The sequence below is a fragment of the Hyla sarda genome, assembly GCF_029499605.1.
Source record: "Hyla sarda isolate aHylSar1 chromosome 2 unlocalized genomic scaffold, aHylSar1.hap1 SUPER_2_unloc_14, whole genome shotgun sequence".
Lineage (NCBI taxonomy): Eukaryota > Metazoa > Chordata > Amphibia > Anura > Hylidae > Hyla > Hyla sarda.
The window spans coordinates 310,177-334,987 of NW_026607601.1; the positions used below are offsets into that span (position 1 = coordinate 310,177).

Here is a 24,811-nt window from a genome sequence, read left to right on the forward strand (position 1 = left end):
AATTAATTAATTAATTTATTTATTTTTTTATACTACGGACATGTAGGCACGTGGCGATACCACACATGTGTATGTTGTTGTAATATACAGTATTTTATGTATTATTATTTTATTTATAGATTTTAATTTTTTATCATTACTATTATGGTATTTTTCTTTTCTTTTCTTTTTCTTTTTTTTTTTTATTATTAATTTTTATTTTTTATTTTATTTTATGATGGGGAAAAGGGGGGTGATCAAACGTGTAAAATTGCAAGGGTTAAAAGATCTTTATTAACTTAACTATTCAAATACTTCAACAGTTTTTTTTTTTTGTTTTTTTTGCAATGCTATAGCTCCCCTAGGAGCTATAACACTGCACACACTGAACCTGACACCGATCACTTGCCATGTAGTAACATGGCAATGATCGGTGTTATCAATGATTGATTGCTCAAGCCTGAATTTCAGGCTTGGAGCAATCAATTGAGGAGCGGACGCGCAGGAGGCAGGTGAGTGACCCTCCTGCTGCGTCCCAGCTGATCGGGACATCGCGATTTTATCGCGATGGTCCCAATCAGCCCGCTGAGCAGCCGGGATGCGTTCAATTACATTTTCAGACGCGGCGATGACTTTGATCGCCGCGTCTGAAAAGGTGATGCCGGACATCTGCCAGATCGGCGATGTCCGGCATTATCAGGGGTCCTGGTCGCTAATAGCAACTGGGACCCAACAGCTATAATGCGCGCTCACTATGTGAGCGCGGATTATAGCTGGGGACGCGCAAATGGACGTTAATAAACGTCCATTTGCGCAAACGTTAAAGGGGGTTAAAACAGCAGCAGCCACCCAGGGGCCGCCACCTCCAGAGCGGAGGGGACAAACAGGCGGGAGGGGGGGTTATGGTAAGGACCGCAACAGGGGGGGGGGGAGGCAGACGAAGGGGACCGCAACAGGGGGGAAAAAAGAGACGGACGGGGCAAGTAGGTAATCAGAGCCTGCTCCAGGAGCACCCAGGAGAGAGGGATCAAAGTAAAGGCAGGGGAGAGGGCAAAAGAACGGGACAGGGCTCAAAGGGATTACAGTGGGAAAGGAGGGCAGGATTGATAAGAGGTCCGCCAGCCTCCTGAACCCGCCAAGGGTGCAACAGGAGGGGAGGCCAGCTCAGCCACAAGGGAGCATGCCAGCCCTCACCCATCTGCTCCATCCAGGCCACAAATAAGGGGCAGACACATACCAGCCAGCAGTCAAAACTCCGGGTCCTGGGCAGATTGAGGGGGAAAGGGAGGCACCACAGCTATAAATACCCAGGGGAGGGCCCCTGAAAGCCCGGGAAACTATTAGACCCCTGATTGGTGCACTCCTTCCCCCCCACCCATGGGACATACCACTATAGTTAGCAACAAGTTTTTACAGGCGGGGGAGGGGGCTAAAAAACATTGCCTGTATATTTCTTAACCCCTTAACTGCTCACCAGTCAGGGGGCAAGCTAGTTATGCACAGCTTGCCCCTCCAGCTACCAAGCAAACAATGCAGCAAAGACCAAGAGGGCAGCATTTTCCACCAAGGTGAGAGCTCTGAAGAAACAGGTGGATGAGATTGTGAGGCTGAGATCGGACATTGTGGAGGGAGGTGGTATACTCAGCGAGAGACTTGTGAACAAGGATCGTTTCTCCAGCATGAAGGTCTCAGGACAAGTGAGTAACCAAGATGACTGCCAGAGTGAGGAGGAAGAGATGGAGGGAGGTGAGGAGGGGGATTAGAGTGAGGCGGATATGGATACTGGACCTGTGTGTACCACCACTACTGTTACCCCAGACCCCCCACTTACCCTCAGTGAGGACTATGTAAACCCGGCTCAGGTGGCCTTACCTCCCTCCAGTGAGGAGGATGATGATGACGGCAGTGACTGCAGTGATGGAAGCGGCTTGGCAGATGGGGGTCTCCTGCGGGCAATTGTTATGCAGGAGTCCCCCGCCCCGTCTGGAAAACTTTTCCTTCGGGGATGATTTGGGCCCAGAGGAGAAGGGAAAGAAGAAGAAGAAAGGAAAGGGCAAGAAGAGGAAGAAGACACAAGGAGTTAAGTTTGTCTTTTCTCCCTTCCAGCAGTCTGGGTCGGCTGAAAAGGGTGCTGGGTCCCCCAATCTGCCAGACCCCGTTTCTGTAGTGGAGCGGGGCCAGCATGGGGGATACAGTAGCGCACCCAAAATGGCCGCGGGTGCTATAGAAAAAAAAGGGCACCCTCCTGTGAGGGGGGAGGGTGTCCAGGCACCGGAAAATGGCGGCAGATTCACCCGTTCGGGGGGCGGTCCCCTGGTTGAAGTGGGCGGTACAGGTCCTGGCACCGCAGGGCACTCTCCTGTGAGGGGGGGGGGGGGAGTGTCCGGGCGCTGGACCTTGTTGGTTCAGGGGGCGGTCCCCTAGGTGGCGTGTTTGATACTGGTTCTGGCGCCAGGGGGCACTCCGCTATAAAGTGGGAGGTTCCCTGCACATCAGCTGTAGCGGGAGTTAGTCCGGAGGGACAGTCTTTTTGTGAGGGGGAGTGGCCACCCATTTCAGAGGCGGAGCCTGTGTCTGCACCCAAAGACACAGGAAGAAAGAACTATGCAGCACCAATCCTGAAACCGGCAACCCTTAAACATGAAGCAAAAGACCCAGCCAGCCCAGTCTGTAACACTCCAAGGGAGAGTGAACGCAAGAGTGAAAGTGAAAGGAAAAATGTGAATAAAAATGGTAATGTGCAGAATGTGAGTTATAGTGGTGTGCATGGGAGGAGTTGTGGTAGCAGTGTTGATGAGGGGGGTGCAAGTAGTGTGCAAGAGAGGGGTGCAAGTAGTGTGCAAGAGAGGGGTGCAAGAGGAGTGCAAGAGAGGGGTGCAAGTGTAGTCCAAGAGAGGGGTGCTAGTGAAATACAGGTGAGGAGTGGTAGTGGAATGACAGAGAGAGGTGTTATGGCTGTTAAGAATAAGGGTCCAGGTTTGGCCTCTGGGTCAGTTCCTGGTTCGACTGCCCCCCCGGTAGTGGCTGCTTCTCAGAGAAGCTATGCCAGCGTCACTGCCGGGGGATCAGGGGGATCCCCATCTCCGTCTGGCTCTGGGGGTCACTTGCAACAGCGCCTCCTGGAGGCTCTACGTAGGGGAGACAGGTCAATCCATGTAGAGGGGAGGGGTGAGGTTGACCTGTCTTTTTGGATAGAAAGACATGGCTTAGGCGCCTTCCGAGAACAAAACGGGGAGGTGGTCTGGTCCCTCCCGACATCCGGCCAGGAAAGTGGCCGTAGGAATGTGGTCCGTTTAGTGTGGAGGGGCGAAGATGCGCGTCCGCCTCGGGGTAAGGTGGTTGAGCTCCTCCTCCGGATGGAATTCAGGGCAAGTGACATCTTTGCCCTGATCCACCCCTATGGTACTTCCGAGTTTGACATCAGCTTTGTTCGGCCAGAGGGTCTGGAACTTTTCTGGTCGAATTATGAGGTGGTGAAAAGCGAGCCCGGCTGGCGGGATTTCGCCGTAAAGGCGATATCCCGTCAGAATCTGGCCAAGAAAGTGACCGTTTTGACACGTAACGAGTCACTATCTTGCTATGACATTATGACCTGGCTTAGCCGATATGGGGATGTGACGGACATGCCAAAAAAGAACTATGACGAACATGGGATCTGGTCTGGGGCCTGGACGTTTTCCGTCAAACTGAAGCGTTCGGGGAGCACTGTTGCCCACATCCCATCAGCTGCTTTTCTTGGGAGAGACAGAATCCAAGTTTTCTACCAGGGGCAGCCCAAGGTCTGTCACAGGTGTGGCAGCCCCACTCACTTTAGCGCAGCCTGTACCGTGCAGGTCTGTGCACTGTGCGGTGGGGTAGGTCATCTTGCCGCATCCTGTAGGCAGATCAGGTGTCATCTGTGTGGTGTCTTAGGACACCCTTTCAGCCGTTGTCCTAGCGCCTTTGCCCGTGCGATGGTCACCTTGGCTGGGGAGAGCAGTAACGTTGCCTCAGCTGGGGAGGGCACGGGTGCGGGTGAAGGTGCAACAGGGTCAGTGAAGAGGAAAAGTCCTGCCAGGCTGAGGCGGGAGGCTAATCGGAGAAGGAGCAGGGAACTGGAGAGTTCCCATGTGGCAGGGGTAGCTTCTGGCCCTGCTCCTGAGGTTAGTCCTGAAACTCCAGGGGGAACTGGGCCCTGTCCTGATGGGGCAATTTCCGCAGGGGATGGGGCCAAATCGGAGCCAGGCGGAGATGGGGATTATAAAATGGACCAGTCAGAATCAAAAAAACGGTCCAAAGACAAGGAAGCCTCCTCATCTGGGGATGAGGGGGTAAAGAAGAAACAAAAATGAGGGGGTTAGGGCCGTCTATCTCAATCACCCATGATTTCGGCACTCACCCCATTGACACTGACATCTATTAACTGTGCCAGTATAAAGTCTGATACGGCTAGATTCGCAGCCTTTGATTTTCTCGGCCGTGTTGAAGCCGATATTTTGTATCTGCAGGAGACCAGGTTGTCAGATCTTGCCTCTCTGGTAAAAGCCAGGAGAGAGTGGAGGCGTGGCCCCTCCCACTGGTCTCTTGCGGCTGAGCCGTATAGTGGGGTGGCGGTCCTTTTTACCGCTCCTGTTGAATGCAGACGGGTTATTGAGTTAGAAATGGGGAGGTGCCTGATCTTAGATGTCCTCATGAAGGGGCAAGAGCTCCGGCTTATTAACATCTACGCCCCACAAACCAAGTGGGGCCGCAAAGATCTCTTTATGAGGATTAAGCCCTTTACAAGCCGACAGGTGATCTTTGGAGGGGATTTCAATACTGTCAAAAGGTCCCAAGATAGGAGAGGCTCCAATGATCGGTTGGCTTATGATAGCATAGCTCTCAATAGCATAGTTAGGGAAGCTCGCCTAGAGGACGCCCACATCCGGAGCCCCTCAGGCCACGCGGGTTTCACCTATCATCGAGGTAGCTGCAGGTCTAGAATAGACAGGTTTTATTTGAAGGAGGAAGCTGTCTCTTCTGCAGTGTCCGTGGTTGAGGTGGAGTTCTCCGATCACTGTATGATTTTGTTTTCCCTGAATGTTTCAGAGACCCCTCGGATGGGTAAAGGTTATTGGAAGCTGAATTCGTCCCTCCTGGAGGAAGCAGAGGTAAGACAGTCCTTTGAGGATTTTCTTCAGAGTCAGGTACCTTTACTGGGCCTATGTAGTAGTAAGTCAGAGTGGTGGGAGATATTCAAGAAGCGGGTTGCGGGGTTCTTCCGCCAGCTCTCGAGCCTCAGGTCCCTGAATAGGTATCGCCTGTATCAGGGACTGAGGAGGAAACTCGAGCTTCTCGTCTCGACTGGAGGTAGCCGGGAGGATATCTCCAGAGTGAAGTCCTTGCTGATGAGGTGTCAGTACGATAGGCACGCATCTTTGGTTTTTGAGAGGGATTTCGGGAAGTACCGCTCGCCCGACCCTTACAGAAACTGTAAGATGTCAGTGAGTAGTAAAGTCATTTCAGGACTGATTGATAGTACAGGATCTCTGAATCGGTCCAGATCAGGGATCTTGGAGGTCGTCAGATCCTTCTACTCGCATCTCTTGGGAAGGAAGGATCTAGATCGAGACGGGATGTCGGCTTTCCTGGCTGAAACCATTCCTGAGCCAGGGGTAGACCCCTCTCTTGATGTTTTGGCAAAAAAAATCAGGGAAGAGGAAGTGAGACTGGCGATTGAGGGGCTTGCCCCCAAAAAGTCACCAGGTCCGGATGGCTTAACATCCGAGTGGTACAAGACCTTTAAGGAGTCTTTAGCTCCCCTCTTGACTGAGGTATTCAATGAGTGTCTCTCCTCGGGCACTCTGCCGAAGTCAATGAGGAGGTCAGCCCTGATTCTTCTCTCAAAGGGTAAAGATCCCAGCCGTATTGAGAATTGGAGGCCCATAGCTCTTCTCAATACGGACAGGAAGCTTCTGGCAGAGATACTGTTTAATCGGCTGGTGAAGTTTGCACCCCGGCTCCTTTCGGGGGCCCAGCACTGCTCTGTTCCAGGCCGAAGCACCTTAAGTGCTGTTCTCGGTGTCCGGGAGGCAGTGGAGCGGAGTAGTGCAGGTCTCTGGAAGGGGTACTTGCTGTCCCTGGATCAGGCCAAAGCATTTGATCGGGTGAACCACGAGTACCTCTGGTCCGTCCTCCTGAGATATGGCTTACCGTGTGCTTTTATTAATTGGCTTAAGACCTTATATGCAGGGGCAGAGAGTTTCCCGCTGGTGAACGGGTGGTCTGGCCGCTCTTTTGAGGTGGGGTCCGGAGTCCGTCAGGGTTGTCCTTTGAGCCCGCTTTTATACGTGTTCGCAATTGATCCCTACGTCCGGAGGGTAGATTGTGGGCCGTTGGCGGGAGTCGGGATGAGTCTGGCGGAGCTGGATGTCGCCCAGAGAGTGGTGGTGTACGCTGATGATGTCACCATTTTCGTGTCCTAGAGAGAGAGAGGAGGTCGATGTGGTGATGTCGGAGGTGGAACGCTACTCGGAGGCATCCGGGTCTAAGATCAACCGGGATAAGTGTGAAAGTCTCTGGCTGGGAGGGGGAGATCCCACTTTTGATCTCCCGGACACCCTCCCAGGGCCCCAAGACTCAGCAAAAATTCAGGGCATCACATTCGTCCAGGATGATTATCCCAACAAAAACTGGGATGGTAAGCTCCAGAATGCCACTCATAGGGTGGATCAGTGGAAGGGTTGGTCTATGACCCTCAGGGAAAGGGTACACCTGATCAAATCGTATCCTGCTCCCCTTGTTTATTTATCTTGGCAGTGTATGTATCTTGCCAGATGCCTACTACACTAGGATCTACAGCCTGTTTTTCCAACTGTTATGGGGGAACAGGATGAACCTAGTCAAGAGAGAGGTTACGTACCGCACAAGGAGACTAGGGGGTTTATCTATGGTAAACCCTGTGGTGTTCTTAACAAACACCTTCTTGAAAGCTAACATTTCAAACCTCTGGTCAGAGAGGGCTCCTCCGTGGGTACTCTCCTGCAGGGAATGGTTTCGGCCTTTCTTCCAGGAATGGGAGACAGGAGGGCAAGTGAAGGACCTCCGTACGCCCCATGGGCATCTTCCGGCTTACGCTACCCCGACTCTGAAGGCGATACGTCGGTAGGGTCTGGGAGTGTGGGAGATCAGGACCCAGTCAAGGCAGTTCCTTGACAAACGGGTTCTGTTGACCCACTTCCAGAAGCCTCTGGCGCTCAGGGACTGCCCAGGTCGGGATCTGAGGGTGGGGTTGTATCTCTTAAATATGAAAAGGATCCCCCAGAAGTTTTGGGACTTGGCCTGGCGCTGCTTTCAGGGGAAGCTATATGTGAGGGACAATTTGAAGTGCAGGAGATCTGATGACCGGGGATGTCCCCGAGAAGAGTGCGGGGACATGCTGGAAAGCATGGACCATTTCCTGCTTCATTGTCCCTTTAATATAGGGGTCTACAACCGGGTGGGCGCTTCCATCGGCTGGAGTCAACTTGCCGGCCTTACCTATCCAGAGTGGGCTTATGGGGCATTCAGGAACCTGGGTGGCCGAGATCGGGGCACTTTGTTTTTAGTCAGTTTAGTGGTTAGGTACTACACGTGGAATGCACAGTGTTTAGTGTCTAATCAGCGCAAAGTCCTCTCCGAGGTGGAGGTCTGTAGGAACATCACCGGTGACCTCGGGAAGATCAGGTCTTTGGAGTATGGCAGTCTTGGTACCAGTAGGGCTTCTCTCCTATGGAGAGGGTTTTCTTTTGATGTGCCCTAGGTACTAGACCTTTTGGGTAGAGTACCCTTGTTTTTGTTAGGGACAGTGATGCAGGGACAGGGTTAGGGTGATAGTAGGGTCAGTTTATCTTTAGGGATAATGGTAGGGTGAGAGGTAGGGTGCAGTTAGGGAAAGAATATACATTTTGTATGTATCAGGATTGCCTTCCTTCTTCCTGGTGGTGGGCTAATGCATGTGCACCCTAGCTTTTTGTTTTGTTTTCAGATGCTATGGTTATGAAGGGCTTACAGGCACCGAACTTGGGCCTAAAGTGGGTTGTATTGTTTGCTTATGTATGTTAAAGCTGGTAATGGTTAAGTTGGTTGGGAGGAGTTCTAGGTTGGGAGGGTATATTTGTGGGTGGTGGTGGTCTTTTCTTTTGGTGGACCTGGCATGGGCGAGTCGTGGACTGGACATTGAGGACTATGAACTGTATGGAAAAAACTCTGACCCATGTACAGGAGGGCGGGTGGTGTGGGTGAAGGGTCAGTTTAGTGTAGAATGTTCTTTTATATTTGTAGGTGTGTTTTCTGTTTATTTATAGGTGTATATAGTTTGTGTATAGTATTGTACATAGTAGTGTATATAGTTAGTTATTTATATAGTATGTATAATGTTATATTATTACAAAAAAAAATTTTTTTTTTTTTTTTTTAAAGTATATAGTATTTATAGTAGAGATAGACATGGCAGTCGAACCAGTTTTGTTTTTGTAGTAATGTTTCTTTAGTATCCCGTTGTGGATTTATTTTCTTTGGTTTATATATGTAGTATGTAGTAAAGATGTGTGTAAGCATGTGTGTATTGTGTTTTCTGTGATATTTTCCCGAGTTTGGGTATTTTGAGTTGAATTTAATTTATTTATTTATTTATTTTTGGTTTCTTGGTTAAATGTAGTTAATATATGGATATATATGTGTGCATGTGTGAGTGTGGTATAGTGTTGTTATTATTATTATAATTATTATTATTATTTAAAAAAAAAAACATGGTGTGCAGTGTGAGTGCTTGTTGTGTTTTCTATTTGTAATGTATGATTTTTCCCGAGTTTGGGTGTTTTGAGTTAAAGCGAAATAGTGCTATATTTATGTTTCTTATGAGTGTGTTGTTTGTCTATGAAAGGTGTAGTTATAATATTTCTAGTTCTAGTAGGAAAGCTGGGCTGGCCGGTTAGGCAGGATTTTTGTTCTTTTATTTAAATGTAAAGTTTGGGTTTATGTTATTTCAATGTTGTTGTTTTCCGTTATGGCAAAGTTGTGCTGGTTTATGTTTTGTTATGATTTATATTTTTCTAATAAAAGATTTACAGGATATAACTCAGGATCAGTACAGGATAAGTAATGTATGTAGACAGTGACCTCACCAGCAGAATAGTGAGTACAGCTCTGGAGTCTGGCCACTAGAGGGAGCATCTTCCTGTGAGTCTGCTGAGTGTGGAGGAAGTCGTTTGCTGGATTGTTTGGTGTGTGTGCGCTCTGAGCTCTGCCGTGTCATCTGTGCCGGACAACGTTCTTCCTTCCCCAGAGGGAGAGCGTGTGTTCAGGCATGAGCGAGGAGAGGAGAACCCCAACACCTGCCCCCCGAATCAGGTCCGCGGGGGGCAGGGCGAGCCAGCGACCAGGTGTGGAGGGACCAGCGTCAGGAAGTGCATCAGAGGTCTCCGGGTTGAGGCGCTCTGCCAGGAGGTGCAGCGATGCATCTCCAGCCACCCCTGAACCCGTAGAGACAAAGAGCAGCCGCAAGGCTGGCCCTGCAAGTTGTGGGACTACAAGTGCAAGAAGTTCCGGAAGCACAGGTACTGTGACAACAAGGCCTGACAATGTGGACTGTGATACTCCTCCTGGAGCAAAGCTAAATGCCCACGGATGTGTGGAGGAGGATTGGGGGATGCCTAGGGCCCGGGAGTCTGGAGTCCCCCATAACTCTCGTGTGGCAGAACACATCCGTGGATATGAGGAAGCAAGGGGCAGCTTGTATAGGCTCCAGGAGGAGGTACGGGAAGCAAAAGCCCTGATGGAAACTGCGGCGAAACGACAGAAAGCTGAGCTGTCAGCCCGGATTAAACAGCTGAAAAATGAAATAAGGATACTGGAGAAGAAGAGAACTTTTATTTTAGAGAACAGCGGGCCATTTAGGGAAAAACTTTTAAATGAAGACCGCTTTCATACAATGGAGAGAGAGAAGCAGAGACGGCTGAGGGGGCTTCAGCCACGGGTGGAGGAGGAAGGAGACGCTGCGGAGGCCGATAATGTTGAGCCAAATCCACCCGGGGGTCTGCAACATCTGACCCCATACAGTGGGCTCCCTGCAGGGCAAGTGGCGATGTCATCTGGCCGTGGCTCTGGCGGTTCGGGGGATGAGAGCAGCACCAGTCACCAGGGAGGGGCGCTGATGGCCCAGATCCAGCTCCTGGAGTCCCCAGGTCGCCTCCAGGACTTCACGTTTGGGGATGAGTTACCAGAGGAGGCACCTGGGGGAAGGAAAAAGAAGCTAAAGAAGACCAAGCTCCAGGAGCAGGTAACATTTGTATATACCCCCCTCCCTGAGCCCCCCGGACTGGCCGCAGGGTCAGCTCACTGTGTGAACCCCATTTCTCAGCCCAGCCTGAGTTCTGCTGTGGACTCAGTGCAGGAGAGTGGGGAGAGTATGGAGTCTAGTGTGGCGGTGAGCTCCATCGCTGTTTGTAGTAACAGTGGTGGAGCAGACAATGTATCGGCTGTGAGGTCGGACAGTGATATTTGCCCAGCGATGGGCATGGATGGCTCTGGCACATTGGGCTGCTCCCTAACGGGAGGGGGGGGGGGGGCTTTGTGCCAGAGTCAGCTGCGGAAGCTCCGGTGGCTCTGAACGTTGACATGCTGTTCCTTTGGAGCAGCGGTGTCATCGTGAAAGAGCTGCTGGGGCCAAGATGTCTTCGCCTCCCAGAAAGACTGGACTAAAACCTTTATTTTGTATTGGCGCCGCTAATCCAGAACAGCGGCGCCCAGGAGCAGAAAACTCCAGTACTGATGAGGCGGAGGGTACCAGTAAAAACAGGGCTGGGGCCGCTAATAAACAGGCTAGGCAGGCTTCCCGGTCCTTGTATAAAGGACTGGTGACCTGTCCTGTGGTGGTGGCTCCAGCTCTGGTACCCAGTGATGCTGATGGTACACTATCTGCACCAGAACGCATCGGTCCAGCCAGTATGAATGAGGAGGTTAATGTTGGAGTGAATTGTAGTATGGGCTGTAGCACGGGTGGAGGTATGGGGGGCACATCAGCTAAAACAGGCAATAATGGTGTGAGTATGGATTATGTGGAGGAGGGTGGTGAAGGGGCACAGATTAGTGGTGGGGATGTAGGGCCTGGTCCAGTTGCACCCCCAGCGGTGGCAGCACCGGTACGCAGCTACGCAAAAGTCACCGCTGGGGGGAGGGGGGCACCTTCCTCGTCTTCTGGCTCTGGGGGGGGCAATTTGCAGCAGCGTCTCCTGGGGGCCTTAAGGAGAGGGGAGAGATCAATCAATGTAGAGGGTAGGGAGATTGATCTATCCTTTTGGATAGAAAGACATGGTCTTTCAGCCTTCCGAGAGGAAAGGGGGGGGATACTGTGTGGTCCCTCCCAACAGCCGGGCCAGGTGGTCTCCGAAGGAATGTGGTCCGGCTGAGGTGGAGAGGCAGTGATACATGTCCTCCAAGATCTAAAGTTGTTGAGCTTCTGCTGAAGTTGGGCTTTAAGGCAGCTGACATCTACGCCTTGATACATCCTTATGGTACCCCTGAGTTCGATATCAGCTTTGTTCGGCCAGAGGGGCTTGAGCTCTTCTGGTCGAATTATGAGCTGGTAAAGAATGAGCCCGGCTGGCGAGACTTTGCCATTCAGGCGGTGTCTCGCCAAAACAATGTCAAGAAAGTGACCGTTTTAACCCGTAACGAATCACTTTCTTGTATTGACATCATGACGTGGCTAGGTCGGTATGGAGAGGTGGTGGAGGTCCCAAAAAAGAACAGGGATGAATATGGCATCTGGTCAGGGGCCTGGACGTTTATGGTCAAGCTTAAGCTTTCAGGAAACACCGTTACCCATATACCATCTGCAACCTTCCTCGGAAGGGATCGTATCCAGATCTTCTACCAGGGTCAGCCGAAGCTCTGTCACAGATGTGGTGACCCCACACATTTTAGTGCCAATTGCACTGTGCAGAAGTGCACTCTGTGTGGGGAAATAGGCCATCTCGCTGCATCTTGTGCAGAGATTAGGTGTCACCTGTGTGGTGACTTAGGTCACCCATTCAGTCGCTGCCCTCGTTCCTTTGTCAACGCGGTTGTTGCCCCAGTGGGGGTAAGCCATGAGGTGAACTCTGCTGGGGGGATGGCTGGCGGGGATGAAGGGGTGCAGGGGCCAGGGAAGAAAAGTAAGCAGAAGACGCCTGCCTAACTGAAGCGTCTCAAGAAGCGTCAAAGGGATAGGGAGATTCGGGAGTCACAGGAGCATCAGCCAGCTGAGGTGGCTTCTGATCCTGTCCCTGCGACCAGTGTTACTGCTGAGGCCCTGGGGGATAGTGAACTGGATGAGGAGACTGGAAGGATCCACAAAGAGGAGGATACTGTCTCCTCGCTGTCCTCCCATGGTGAGAGCGCGGATGAGGACAGAGGGAGATGGGCAGAAACAAAGCGGGGTACTCGGAGGAATAAGAAAAAGGGAGATTTAAAATCTTCTCCCACCCGCCAGATGCCAAAGGAAGGTACAACTGACCCCCCTCTGATTGGTCTCTCCAACCGGTTCCGAGCCCTCCGCGACATTTCCTCTTCGGAGGAGGAGGCTGGGGGTGAGGTTCCGGATGTTGCGGTGGGGCCCACAGGGGACCCTGAGTCCTGTCTCCCTGGGGAACCTATGTCTTCAGGGGGGGGGGACTGGCTCAGAGTCAGGGGACGAGGAAAATGTAAATAAAGGGAAAATGGACACATCCATCTCACTAAAAAGGGGTAAACCATCATCTGATGAGGAGGGTGGTGGGGTGGATGGGAAGGATGGTGGGAAAAAGAAAGCTGTCTAACTCAATCACCCTTGATGGCGGCACCCTCTCCGTTGACTCTGGCATCCATTAATGTTGCCAGCATAAAGTCAGATACGGCTCGATTTGCGGCCTATGATTTTTTTGCCCATATTAATGCTGATATTTTATTTTTGCAAGAGACCAGGCTAACAGATATGTCATCTATCTACAAGGCTAAAAGAGAGTGGAGGAATGGGCCCTCCTACTGGTCTCTTGGGGCCGAGCCGTATAGCGGAGTGGCGGTCCTTTTTACCGCATCGGTAGAATGCCGACGGGTTATCGAGTTAGAAATGGGGAGGTGCCTGATCTTAGATGTCCTCATGAAGGGACAAGAACTTCGCCTTATTAACATCTACGGCCCACAGTCTAAGTGGGACCGGAAGTGTCTCTTTATGAGGATCAAGCCCTATCTTTTTACAAGTCGGCAGGTGGTCTTTGGAGGGGACTTTAATGCTGTCACGAGGCCCCAAGACAGGGGAGGTGCCAGAGACAAGCTGACTTATGATAGCGTCGCCCTTAATAGCATAGCGAGTGAGGCTCGCCTGGTGGATGTCCACATCCGGCACACCCCAGGCCACGCGGGATTCACCTATCATAGGGGTAGTTGTAGGTCTAGGATAGATAGGTTTTTTTTAAAGGAGGAGGCCGTATCTTCAGCAGTGTCTGTTGTTGAGGTGGAGTTCTCCGATCACTGTTTAATTTTGTTTTCTCTGAATGTCACAGAGACCCCCCTGATGGGCAGAGGCTATTGGAAGCTGAATTCGTCTCTCTTGGAAGAAGCGGAGATAAGACAGTCCTTTGAGGATTTTCTTCAGAGCCAGGTACCATTGCTGGGCCTTTGTAGCAGTAAGTCAAAGTGGTGGGAGATCTTCAAGGAAAGGGTTGCGAGATTCTTCCGCCAGCTCTCGGGCCTCAGAAGCCTAAACAGGTACCGTTTGTACCAGGGCCTGAGGAAGAAACTTGAGAACCTTGTCTCGACTGGAGGTAGTCGTGACGATATCTCCAGAGTGAAGTCCTTGTTGATGAAGTGCCAGTATGACAGACACGCATCTTTGGTTTTTGAGAGGGATTACGGGAAGTACCGCTCGCCCGACCCTTACAGAAACTGCAAGATGTCAGTGAATAGTAAAATAGTCTCAGGACTGATTGATAGTACGGGATCCTTGAAAAGGTCCAGATCAGGGATCCTGGAGGTCGTCAGATCCTTCTACTCGCACCTCTTGGGAAGGAAGGATCTAGATCGAGATAAGGTATCAGCTTTCTTGGCTGAAACCGTCCCTGAACCAGGAGTAGACTCCTCTCTTGACGTTTTGACAGAGATGATCCGGGAAGAGGAAGTCAGGATGGCTATTGATGGGCTTGCCCTCAAGAAGTCACCCGGTCCGGATGGCTTAACATCTGAGTTCTATAAGACCTTTAAGGACACTTTGGTTCCCCTCTTGACTGGGGTTTTTAATGAGTGTCTATCCTCGGGCACTCTGCCAAAGTCAATGAGGAGGTCAGCGCTGATCATCCTGTCAAAGGGTAAAGACCCGTCCCACATTGAGAATTGGCGTCCCATAGCGCTTCTCAATGTGGACCGAAAGATTCTGGCAAAAGTGCTGTTTAACCGGCTGGTGGAGTTTGCACCCCGGCTCCTTTCGGGGGCTCAGCATTGCTCTGTTCCGGGCTGCAGTACATTTAGTGCTGTGCTCAGTGTCCGAGAGGCTGTGGAGCAGGGTAGGGCTGGCCACTGGAAGGGGTACTTGCTGTCCTTGGATCAGGCAAAAGCGTTTGATCGGGTTAACCATGAATACCTCTGGTCTGTTCTTCTGAGATATGGCCTGCCGGGGGGGTTTGTTGATTGGCTTAAGACCTTGTACGCAGGGGCAGAGAGTTTCCCGCTTGTGAATGGTTGGATTGGCCGCTCTTTTGAGGTTGGGTCTGGCGTCCGTCAGGGTTGTCCTTTGAGCCCGTTGCTGTACGTGTTTGCAATTGATCCTTTCCTTAGGAGGATTGATTGTGGACCGTTGGCGGGGGTGAGAATGGACCTGGCGGTGCCGGATTTGGCTCTGAGGGCGGTAGCGTATGCTGATGATGTCACCGTGTTTGTCTCCTCACAAGAGGAAGGCCAATGGGTGATGTCAGAGGTGGACCGCTACTCGGAGGCATCAGGGTCCAAGATCAACCTGGATAAGTGCGAGAGTCTCTGGCTGGGAGGGGGAGATCCTGGTTTTGATCTCCCGGACGCCCTTCCAGAGCCCCAGGAATCTGCAAAAGTTCTCGGCATCGAATTTGGCCAAGGGGATTACCCCAAACAAAACTGGGACAGCAGGCTTAAGATCGCCGCTCAGAAGGTGGATCAGTGGAAGGGTTGGTCTTTGACCCTCGGGGAAAGGGTTAACCTGATCAAAACATTCCTGCTCCCTTTACTGATATATCTGGGCAGTGTATGCATGTTGCCAGAACCTCTTTGGACCCGGGTCTACAGTGTGTTCTTCCAGATGTTATGGGGGAACAGACTGAACCTAGTGAAGAGGGAGGTTACTTACCGTACGAGGAGACTAGGGGGGTTGTGTATGGTCAACCCTGTGGTGTTCCTAGTGAATACCTTTCTTAAGACCAATATAGCAAACCTCTGGTCAGAGAGGGCTCCTCCGTGGGTATCCTCCTGTAGGGGATGGTTTTGGCCTTTCTTCCAGGAATGGGAGACAGGAGGGCAAGTGAAGGATCTTCGCACACCACACGGGCATCTCCCGGCTTACACTACCCCGGTTCTGAAGGTTATTCGTCCGTGGGGTCTGGGGATGGGGGAGATTAGGACTCTGTCGAGGAAATTCCTTGACAAGAGGGTCCTGTCTTCTCATTTCCAGAGGCCATTGGCGCTCAAGGACTGCCCAAGTCGGGATCTGGAGGTGGGTTTAGAGCTTTTGAATTCTATCAGGATCCCCTTGAAGTTTTGGGACTTGACTTGGCGCTGCTTCCACGGGAAACTGTGTGTGAGGGACAATCTGAAGTGCAGGAGCTCTGATGACCGGGGATGTCCCCGCGAAGAGTGTGGAGGCATGCTGGAAAGCATGGAGCATTTTCTGCTTCATTGTCCCTTTAACACAGAGGTTTACACCAGGGTGGGCGCTTCCATTGGTTGGCCTTGGCTGGCCAGTCTCTCCTATGCGGAATGGGCCTATGGGGCATTCAGAAACCTTGGAGGCTGGGACCGGTGCACTTTATTCCTAGTCAGCTCAGTGGTTAGGTACTACACGTGGAACGCACGGTGTTTAGTGTCGACGCAGCGTAAAATCCTCCCTGTGGATGTGGTGGTTAGGAACATTCTCGGTGACCTGGTGAAGGTGCGTTCTCTGGAGTACGAGAGGCTGGGTGCTGGCAGGGCCTCTCGTCTATGGAGGGGCTCTGCCTTTAAAGTGCCTTAGCCTGTTGTCTCCCCCTGGTGGTGGGCTGATGCTGGCACATTAGTCTTTTTGTTTTGAGCAGTTGGTTTATGGTAATATAGGGCTTGCAGGCGCTGAACTTGAGCTTTAGGGGTTTGTTGTTTGGCTTATAGTGTTATATGTACTTGTTATTGTATTTATTGTTGTAGTCTATTTGTATACTTATGTATTGTATATATTGTTAGTCTGTGTATATTTTATGTAATGTATATACTGTATATATTGTGTGATGCCACCTGGGGTTTGGGTTTAGTTTAGGTTGGGTGGTGGGTTAAAAAGGGGGGAGGGGGTTTGTATGGGACTTTTATATATACAGAAAATCCTGGACTGGTTCATGGACGTCTGGTAACATGTACTGGGGGCATGGGATGCGGGACCAGCTCAGGGCCAAAAAAAAAAAAAAAAAAGTGGTGTTATTTTGTTTGTGTTGGTTTTTATTATTTTGTATATATTATTATTGTTGTTGTTGTTATTCTTTTTGGTATATTACTGGTATTGGGTTTTTGGTATTGCAACTGGGCCAGGAAATTCACATTTAGTATTAGTGTATATAGTTTATTAGTATGGTATGGGTATTATGGGTATTATAGGAATATGTCTTTTGTAAATATTGTATATATTTGTTTGTGTGCAGGAATGAGTGTGGGGTGGACCGGTGTTGTATTTTATGCTATGGTTTTGGTTTTATGATCGTTATATTGATATGTTCTGTCGGATATGATATGTTTATGTTTTGTAATTTTTTTATTATGTTTGAAATTTTAATAAAAGATCTACAGGATATAACTCAGGATCAGTACAGGATAAGTAATGTAATGTATGTACACAGTGACCTCACCAGCAGAATAGTGAGTACAGCTCTTTAGAATAATACAGGATATAACTCAGGATCAGTACAGGATACGTACGGGGGAGGGGATTATCAGATTATGCAAGTGAGGGGAGGATACCCCCGGCGGTGGGTCCCTTGCTGCGGCCTTGATCCTGGAAGCGGCCGTGTGGGGACTGAGAGGAGCGGGAGACTCTCTATGCTCCGCTCCTCTCTATGATGCACCACACGTCATGTCACGTGACCATCTCCCAGACAGCCATTGCGGTACTGGCTGCCTGGGAATGAGTGACAGCGGCGGCGAACATATAAAGGTAGCGTGCGGCGCAAACCCGCCCCCCCGCCCACTCCTACTAACATTTTGGCCGGGCCCCTGACGCCTGGCCCGCCAGCCTTTATCAGCTTTATGGGGCAAAAGGGGAGAGCTGCTTTTGGGCCCCCAGGAATTACAGGGCCTGGGGCAGCTACCCCTTTTGCTCCACACCCGGCACACCCTGTGCGCACGCCTATGAGTGTACATGGGTGACAGAGGGGTGTAGAGGAGTGTACATGGGTGACAGAGGGGTATAGAGGAGTGTACATGGGTGACAGATGGGTGTACATGGGTGACAGAGGGTTGTAGAGAAGTGTAAATGGGTGACAGAGGGGTGTAGAGAGGTGTACAAGGGTGATAGATGGGTGTAGAAGAGTGAACATGGGTGACGGGGGCATAGGGGTGACAGAGGGGTGGACAGGGGGTGGACATGGGTGACAGGAGGGTGGAGAGGGGAGACAGGGGGTCAGAGGGGTGGACAAGGGGGTAATAGAGGGACAGGAGTGACAGAGAGGGGTGGACTGGGGTAACAAAGGGACAGATGGGTGAACAGGAGGGTGGACATGGGTGACAGAGTGGGGGTGGACATGGGTGACGGGGGGTGGACATGGGTGACGGGGAGGATTACATGGGTGACGGGGGAGGGATTACATGGGTGACGGGGGAGGGATTACATGGGTGACAGGGAGGGTGGACATGGGTGACAGGGAGGGTGGACATGGGTGACAGGGAGGGTGGACATGGGTGACAGGGGGGGTGGACATGGGTGACGGGGGGGTGGACATGGGTGACGGGGGGGTGGACATGGGTGACAGGGAGGGATTACATGGGTGACAGGGAGGGATTACATGGGTGACAGGGAGGGATTACATGGGTGACAGGGAGGGATTACATGGGTGACAGGGAGGGGGTGGACATGGGTGACAGGGAGGGGGTGGACATGGGTGACAGGTGTGTATAGGAGTGTACATGGGTGGCAGAGGGGTACAGAGGAGTGTACATGGGTGACAGAGGGTTGTAGAGAAGTGTAAATGGGTGTGAGAGGGGTGTAGAGAGGTGTACAAGGGTGATAGATGGGTGTAGAAGAGTGAACATGGGTGACGGGGGCATAGGGGTGACAGAGGGGTGGACAGGGGGTGGACATGGGTGACAGGAGGGTGGAGAGGGGAGACAGGGGGTCAGAGGGGTGGACAAGGGGGTAAAAGAGGGACAGGAGTGACAGAGGGGTGGACTGCGGTAACAAAGGGACAGATGGGTGAACAGGAGGGTGGACATGGGTGACAGAGTGGGGGTGGACATGGGTGACGGGGGGTGGACATGGGTGACGGGGGAGGGATTACATGGGTGATGGGGGAGGGATTACATGGGTGACGGGGGAGGGATTACATGGGTGACGGGGGAGGGATTACATGGGTGACGGGGGAGGGATTACATGGGTGACGGGGGAGGGATTACATGGGTGACAGGGAGGGTGGACATGGGTGACAGGGAGGGTGGACATGAGTGACAGGGAGGGTGGACATGGGTGACAGGGGGGGTGGACATGGGTGACAGGGGGGGTGGACATGGGTGACAGGGGGGGTGGACATGGGTGACGGGGGGTGGACATGGGTGACAGGGAGGGATTACATGGGTGACAGGGAGGGATTATATGGGTGACAGGGAGGGATTACATGGATGACAGGGAGGGATTACATGGGTGACTGAGGGGGTGGACATGGGTGACTGAGGGGGTGGACATGGGTGACGGGGGGATTACATGGGTGACAGGGAGGGATTACATGGGTGACAGGGAGGGATTACATGGGTGACGGGGGGGGTGGACATGGGTGACTGGGGGGGTGGACATGGGTGACTGGGGGGGTGGACATGGGTGACTGGGGGGGTGGACATGGGTGACTGGGGGGGTGGATATGGGTGACTGGGAGGGTGGAAATGGGTGACAGGGAGGGTGGACATGGGTGACAGGGGGGGTGGACATGTGTGACAGGGGGGGTGGACATGGGTGACGGGGGGCTGGACATGGGTGACAGGGGGGGATTACATGGGTGACAGGGAGGGATTACATGGGTGACGGGAGGGATTACATGGGTGACGGGGGGGGGTGGACATTGGTGACTGGGGGGGTGGACATGGGTGACTGGGGGGGTGGACATGGGTGACTGGGGGGGTGGACATGGGTGACTGGGGGGGTGGATATGGGTGACAGGGAGGGTGGAAATGGGTGACAGGGAGGGTGGAAATGGGTGACAGGGAGGGTGGACATGGGTGACAGGGAGGGTGGACATGGGTGACAGGGGGGGGTGGACATGGGTGATAGAGATGGACAGGGAGGTAAACAAGGCAGACATGGCTGACAGGGGGGGTGGACATGGGTGATAGAGATGGACAGGGAGGTAAACAAGGCAGACATGGCTGACAGGGGGGGGTGGACATGAGTGACGGGGTCGGGGGGGGGAGGGGTAGAGTGTGGACCTGGGTGACGGTGGGGGGATTTAGACAGGGTTGAGAAGGTGAAAAGAGGGGTGGAAAGGGTACGGTACCTTAAGCAAGCCGGCCCGCACAGCTTGCAGTTCCACAGGAGGCACGGGAGTACGGCGCTGGTGCAGCTCGTTCCGCCCCAGGGCACCATATCCGTCTCACTGCGCCGCAAGGGAGAGGGGGACGGAGGGGGACGCAGGAGACGGAGAGTGAAGGAGGGGGATGCGGGGGACACAGGGAACAGATGGGGAAGGAGGGGAACACGGGTCACGCGGCAGACGCAGGGGACGGAGGGGAACACAGGAAACGCAGGAGATAGAGGGGGACGCTGTGTGCGCAGTGCGCACGCAGACTTCCCTTCCCCCCTGCGCCGTCAGGCCGGGGCGGGACATTTAAAAAACAAATAATAGTGAAAAAAAATAAAAATCACGGCAAAATCCAGCGGCACCACGGGCAGTGCTGAACGGTACACACGTGTGCCGCGGCACCGCGGTTGGGAATCACTGCTATATACTGACCCCCATATATATGAATGTATACTATATACTGACCACATATATATGAATGTATACTATATACTGACCCCCATATATGAATGTATATTATATACTGACCCCCATATATATGAATGTATACTATATACTGACCCCCATATATGAATGTATACTATATACTGACCCCCGTATATATGAATGTATACTATATACTGACCCCCATATAGGAATGTATATTATATACTGACCCCCATATATATGAATGAATACTATATACTGACCCCCATATATATGAATGTATATTATATACTGACCCCCATATATATGAATGTATACTATATACTGACCCCCATATATATGAATGTATATTATATACTGACCACATATATATGAATGTATACTATATACTGACCCCCGTATATATGAATGTATACTATATACTGACCCCCATATATGAATGTATATTATATTCTGACCCCTATATATATGAATGTATACTATATACTGACCACATATATATGAATGTATACTATATACTGACCCCATATATATGAATGTATACTATATACTAACCCCCATATATGAATGTATACTATATACTGACCCCCCATATATATGAATGTATACTATATACTGACCACACATATGAATGTATACTAAATACTGACCCCCATATATATGAATGTATACTATATACTGACCCCCATTATATATATATGAATGTATACTATATACTGACCCCCATATATGAATGTATACTATATACTGACCACACATATGAATGTATACTATATACTGACCCCCATATATATGAATGTATACTATATACTGACCCCCATATATATGAATGTATACTATATACTGACCCCCATATATGAATGTATACTATATACTGACCCCCATATATATGAATGTATACTATATACTTACCCCCATATATATGAATGTATACTATATATTGACCACATATATGAATGTTTACTATATACTTAGCAACCAATCAGATCGCTTCTTTCATTTTTGAATAGGCCTCTGAAAAATGAAAGAAGCAATTTGATTGGTTGCTATGGGCAACTCAGCAGCTTTTCCAGGAAAGTAAAGTTTAACCACAACACTGTAACACTGTCCACCCTGGGACTCGAACCAGTGACGGTTTCCCATCCCACTGTACTGCCGAGACGGTCCTGCTTATCTTACATGCAGTGAGATCCCCATAGACCACAATTAGCCTATTGGTTTTATTGGGCAAAAAATCACAGAGTTGATGCACTAGTCACAGTTCTCTATACCATTAATGAAGGGAGGGCTCAATATTCGCAAATTTGCGCATATGCGCACAAATTTTCACATATGCGCAAAAAAAGCGAATATTCGTAATTATGAATATATAGTGCTATATTTGCAATATTCGCAAATTCGCGAATATGCTATATTCGCGATTAAAATTTGAATTGCGAATATTCGCGAGCAACACTAGTCGCTGCAAATACAGTGAAGGAGTTTAAACATGCATGGGATAGGCATAAGGCTATCCTTCATATAAGATAGGGCCAGGGACTATTGATAGGATTCAGATTATTGGGCAGACTAAATGGGCCAATTGGTTCTTATCTGCCGACACATTCTATGTTTCTATACTGTATGGATATCAGAAAAATGGTTCCAAGCTCTTATTTCTTTATTAAATTCACTACTTTGGGGCAGGAAAGCACGAGAATGAAATATGTTTCTTTAACGTTAGCTGAGCACGATGGGGGTTGGGCACTTTTTTTTTTTTTAGGTACTTTTTAGCACTAAAATTGCAGACTATTATGAGAAGGAGGGAAAATGTAGTCCTATTTTTTCTCTCTAAGGGTATGTTCACACTACGGAATTCCCGCGGAATTCCACGGGCGGAATTCCGCAAGCCGAATTCCACGGGCGGAATTCCGAGAGCCGAATTCCGCGGTGTGAACTTAACATTAATGTGAATGGGTTTCCGCGAGAGCCGTTCAGCGCCACTGAAATTGTTCCGCCCAAAGAAAGATCATGTTCATTCTTTGCACGGAAGTCCGCGAGCACTGCATAGCTGTCAATGGTGACGGCTCAGTGCCGCCCGGTCCTACCGCCACCGCCGGCTGCCAGTCTGAATCTTCGCTCACTGAATTCAGCGAGCGGAGATTCCATTCACACACTGTAGTGTGAACATACCCTAATGGGTCGTTATAAGGATATTTTTGAGATTTTGGAAGCTGGGATACTCACTACACCCATGCATATCTATATAATTAAGTATGGGAGGAACTTAAAAAATGTTTAAAATCACATGGAGATTTGACTTTACTTCATTATGGTCGAATAAAGCACTTAAAGAATTCCTTAAAATTAAAGATTCACTCTTTTGGATGAAAAGGGGCTTATTTATGTAAATCAATTATACGCTTTAGGTCAAATAGTCGTTTGAAGAGATAGCCCATAAGTGTGTGGGGGGAAGACAATCAGAAACATTGTTTTTAACAAATAAGTAACACAGATCATAAACCAATAAAAGGAGAGATTGGAGATTTCAGGGATTCTATATATAAGAAAAGTTTAATTAGACTATTTCCTTATGCAAAGTTGCTATCTCGGCATGCTGGGAGTTGTGGTTCTGCAGCGGTTGGGGGTTCACAGCTTGAAGACCACTGCTATAGAGGGTGCAAATGTATCTGAGCCCTGGAACTCAAATAATGTGAAATATGAGATGATCAAAATGGAGCCCCTGCACTAATTACTTGGGTTCTGAGGTCTGTAAGGTCCATAGTAAAAACATCAGGTTCTGTCTATAGCAGATACTAAATCATGGCAGCTCAAAGAAACAAGCAGTCATTCTGACATGTCACATGTGATGTCATAGACAGCTGGAGGCCTTACATTCCACTGACAGCCGCCCGAGCCTTCAGTCAGTTCCAGTGCGATTAGTGAGAATAGTGAGATTAGCGTCTTCTTCTTCTACTTGTCTGAAATGGAGCTAAAAGGACTGGGGTTCGTCCCCCTCCTGTTGGCGTTTTGGTGTGCGGCCTGGCTTGCCACCAGCTACATCATGACGGTCGTCCTCGGCCATGCAGCCTCGCCACTGATGAGCATCAGGTAAGATAAACAAGCACATGATTCTTATTTCATGGGTTGGGAGTGAGGAAATATCCATAATAACATTGGTTTCTTTTCCTTCACAGTGACGTGGGAAATGTCTTTCCCGAAAGCATATTATTCAGAATTGGATTCATAGGGACGTCCATTGGCACTTTGGTACTAACCTTTCTTATTTATAAGTATATGGTTATGCATACTGAAGAGTTCAGGGGTCATCAGGTCCTGATCCAGAGGATCCTGCTGGCCATTGTGTGGGCCTCCTGTTTTTCCACAGCTGTTATGCATGTATTGTCCCCCGAAGAATATCCCAGGATACACTTTGTCAGCATGATAATTTCCATTACATGTGAAGCCTTATACTACCTTGGGCAGTCCATCCAGATGTATAAATTACCAGGAGCAAAAAAAGTCATCCACCATAGTAGATGCACCTGCTGTGGCCTGACTTTTGCCTGTGTAGTTTTCTATTTTGGATATGAAACATTAAAGGAATTATTCCATAATGATGAAGACTGGGACGAGATCCGTGAAATCCCCATCATAATCATCGAGTGGGTGATGCTTCTACTGATCCTGATAAACATCGTGACCTATTATTCCACCATGCAGAGGTTATTGTTGACCGTCTCCAGAAACAGCTGCGAACAGCCATCCTGAATATAGATATTTAAATCCAGGAACTCACATTTTTTGGGGGACTGATGCAGCGCTGCCTTTGGATATCTCTGGCTCTGCCATAGCGCTTTTTTTGAGGGGGCGTGTCGGCTGCCCCTTCGTCTGGTGGTCAACACTAGTGTTGCTCGCAAATATTCGCAATGCGCGAATTCGCGAATATTCGCCAATATAGCACTATATATTCGAAATTACGAATATAGTTTTTTTTTTTTTTCACAATACACATCACAGTGATCATCCCTCTCTGCTTCCAGCTTGTGTGGTGTAAAGAAGGCTCTAATACTACTGTGTGAGACTGGGATATGAATTTTCGCATATGGGAAAATTTGCTTATGCACATTTTCATTTATGCAAATTTTCGCATATGCAAAAATATTACGCGAATATTACAAATATGCGAATTTAGCGAATATATGACGAATATTTGTCCATATATACGCGAAATATCGCGAATTCGAATATGGCCTATGCTGCTCAACACTAGTCAACACGCGCTATCTGGCCAGCGAGCCAGGGCCCCGTACAGGAGATCACGGGGCCCCCCAGCAGTCGGACACCCCACAATCTGAAATGTATCCCCTATCCTTGGGATAGGGGATGTTTTTCAACACTGCACTACTCCTTTAATGGCCTCCAAAATGAAGTTCCTCTGATGTATGGGCATCAAGGGATCTTCCACTAAAAAATATCACACAGCTTCCACTCCT

General features: G+C 49.9%; 1 protein-coding gene across 1 annotated transcript; it reads left to right on the forward strand.

Moving 5' to 3' along the window:
• Nucleotides 1–23,214: 23,214 nt before the first annotated feature.
• Nucleotides 23,215–24,711, forward strand: LOC130298350 (uncharacterized). Its single transcript, XM_056551278.1, has 2 exons — nucleotides 23,215–23,426; nucleotides 23,513–24,711. The coding sequence occupies exons 1-2, from the start codon at nucleotides 23,302–23,304 to the stop codon at nucleotides 24,084–24,086; spliced, it is 699 nt and encodes a 232-aa protein (XP_056407253.1). The 5' UTR covers nucleotides 23,215–23,301; the 3' UTR covers nucleotides 24,087–24,711.
• The last annotated feature ends 100 nt before the right edge of the window (nucleotides 24,712–24,811 follow it).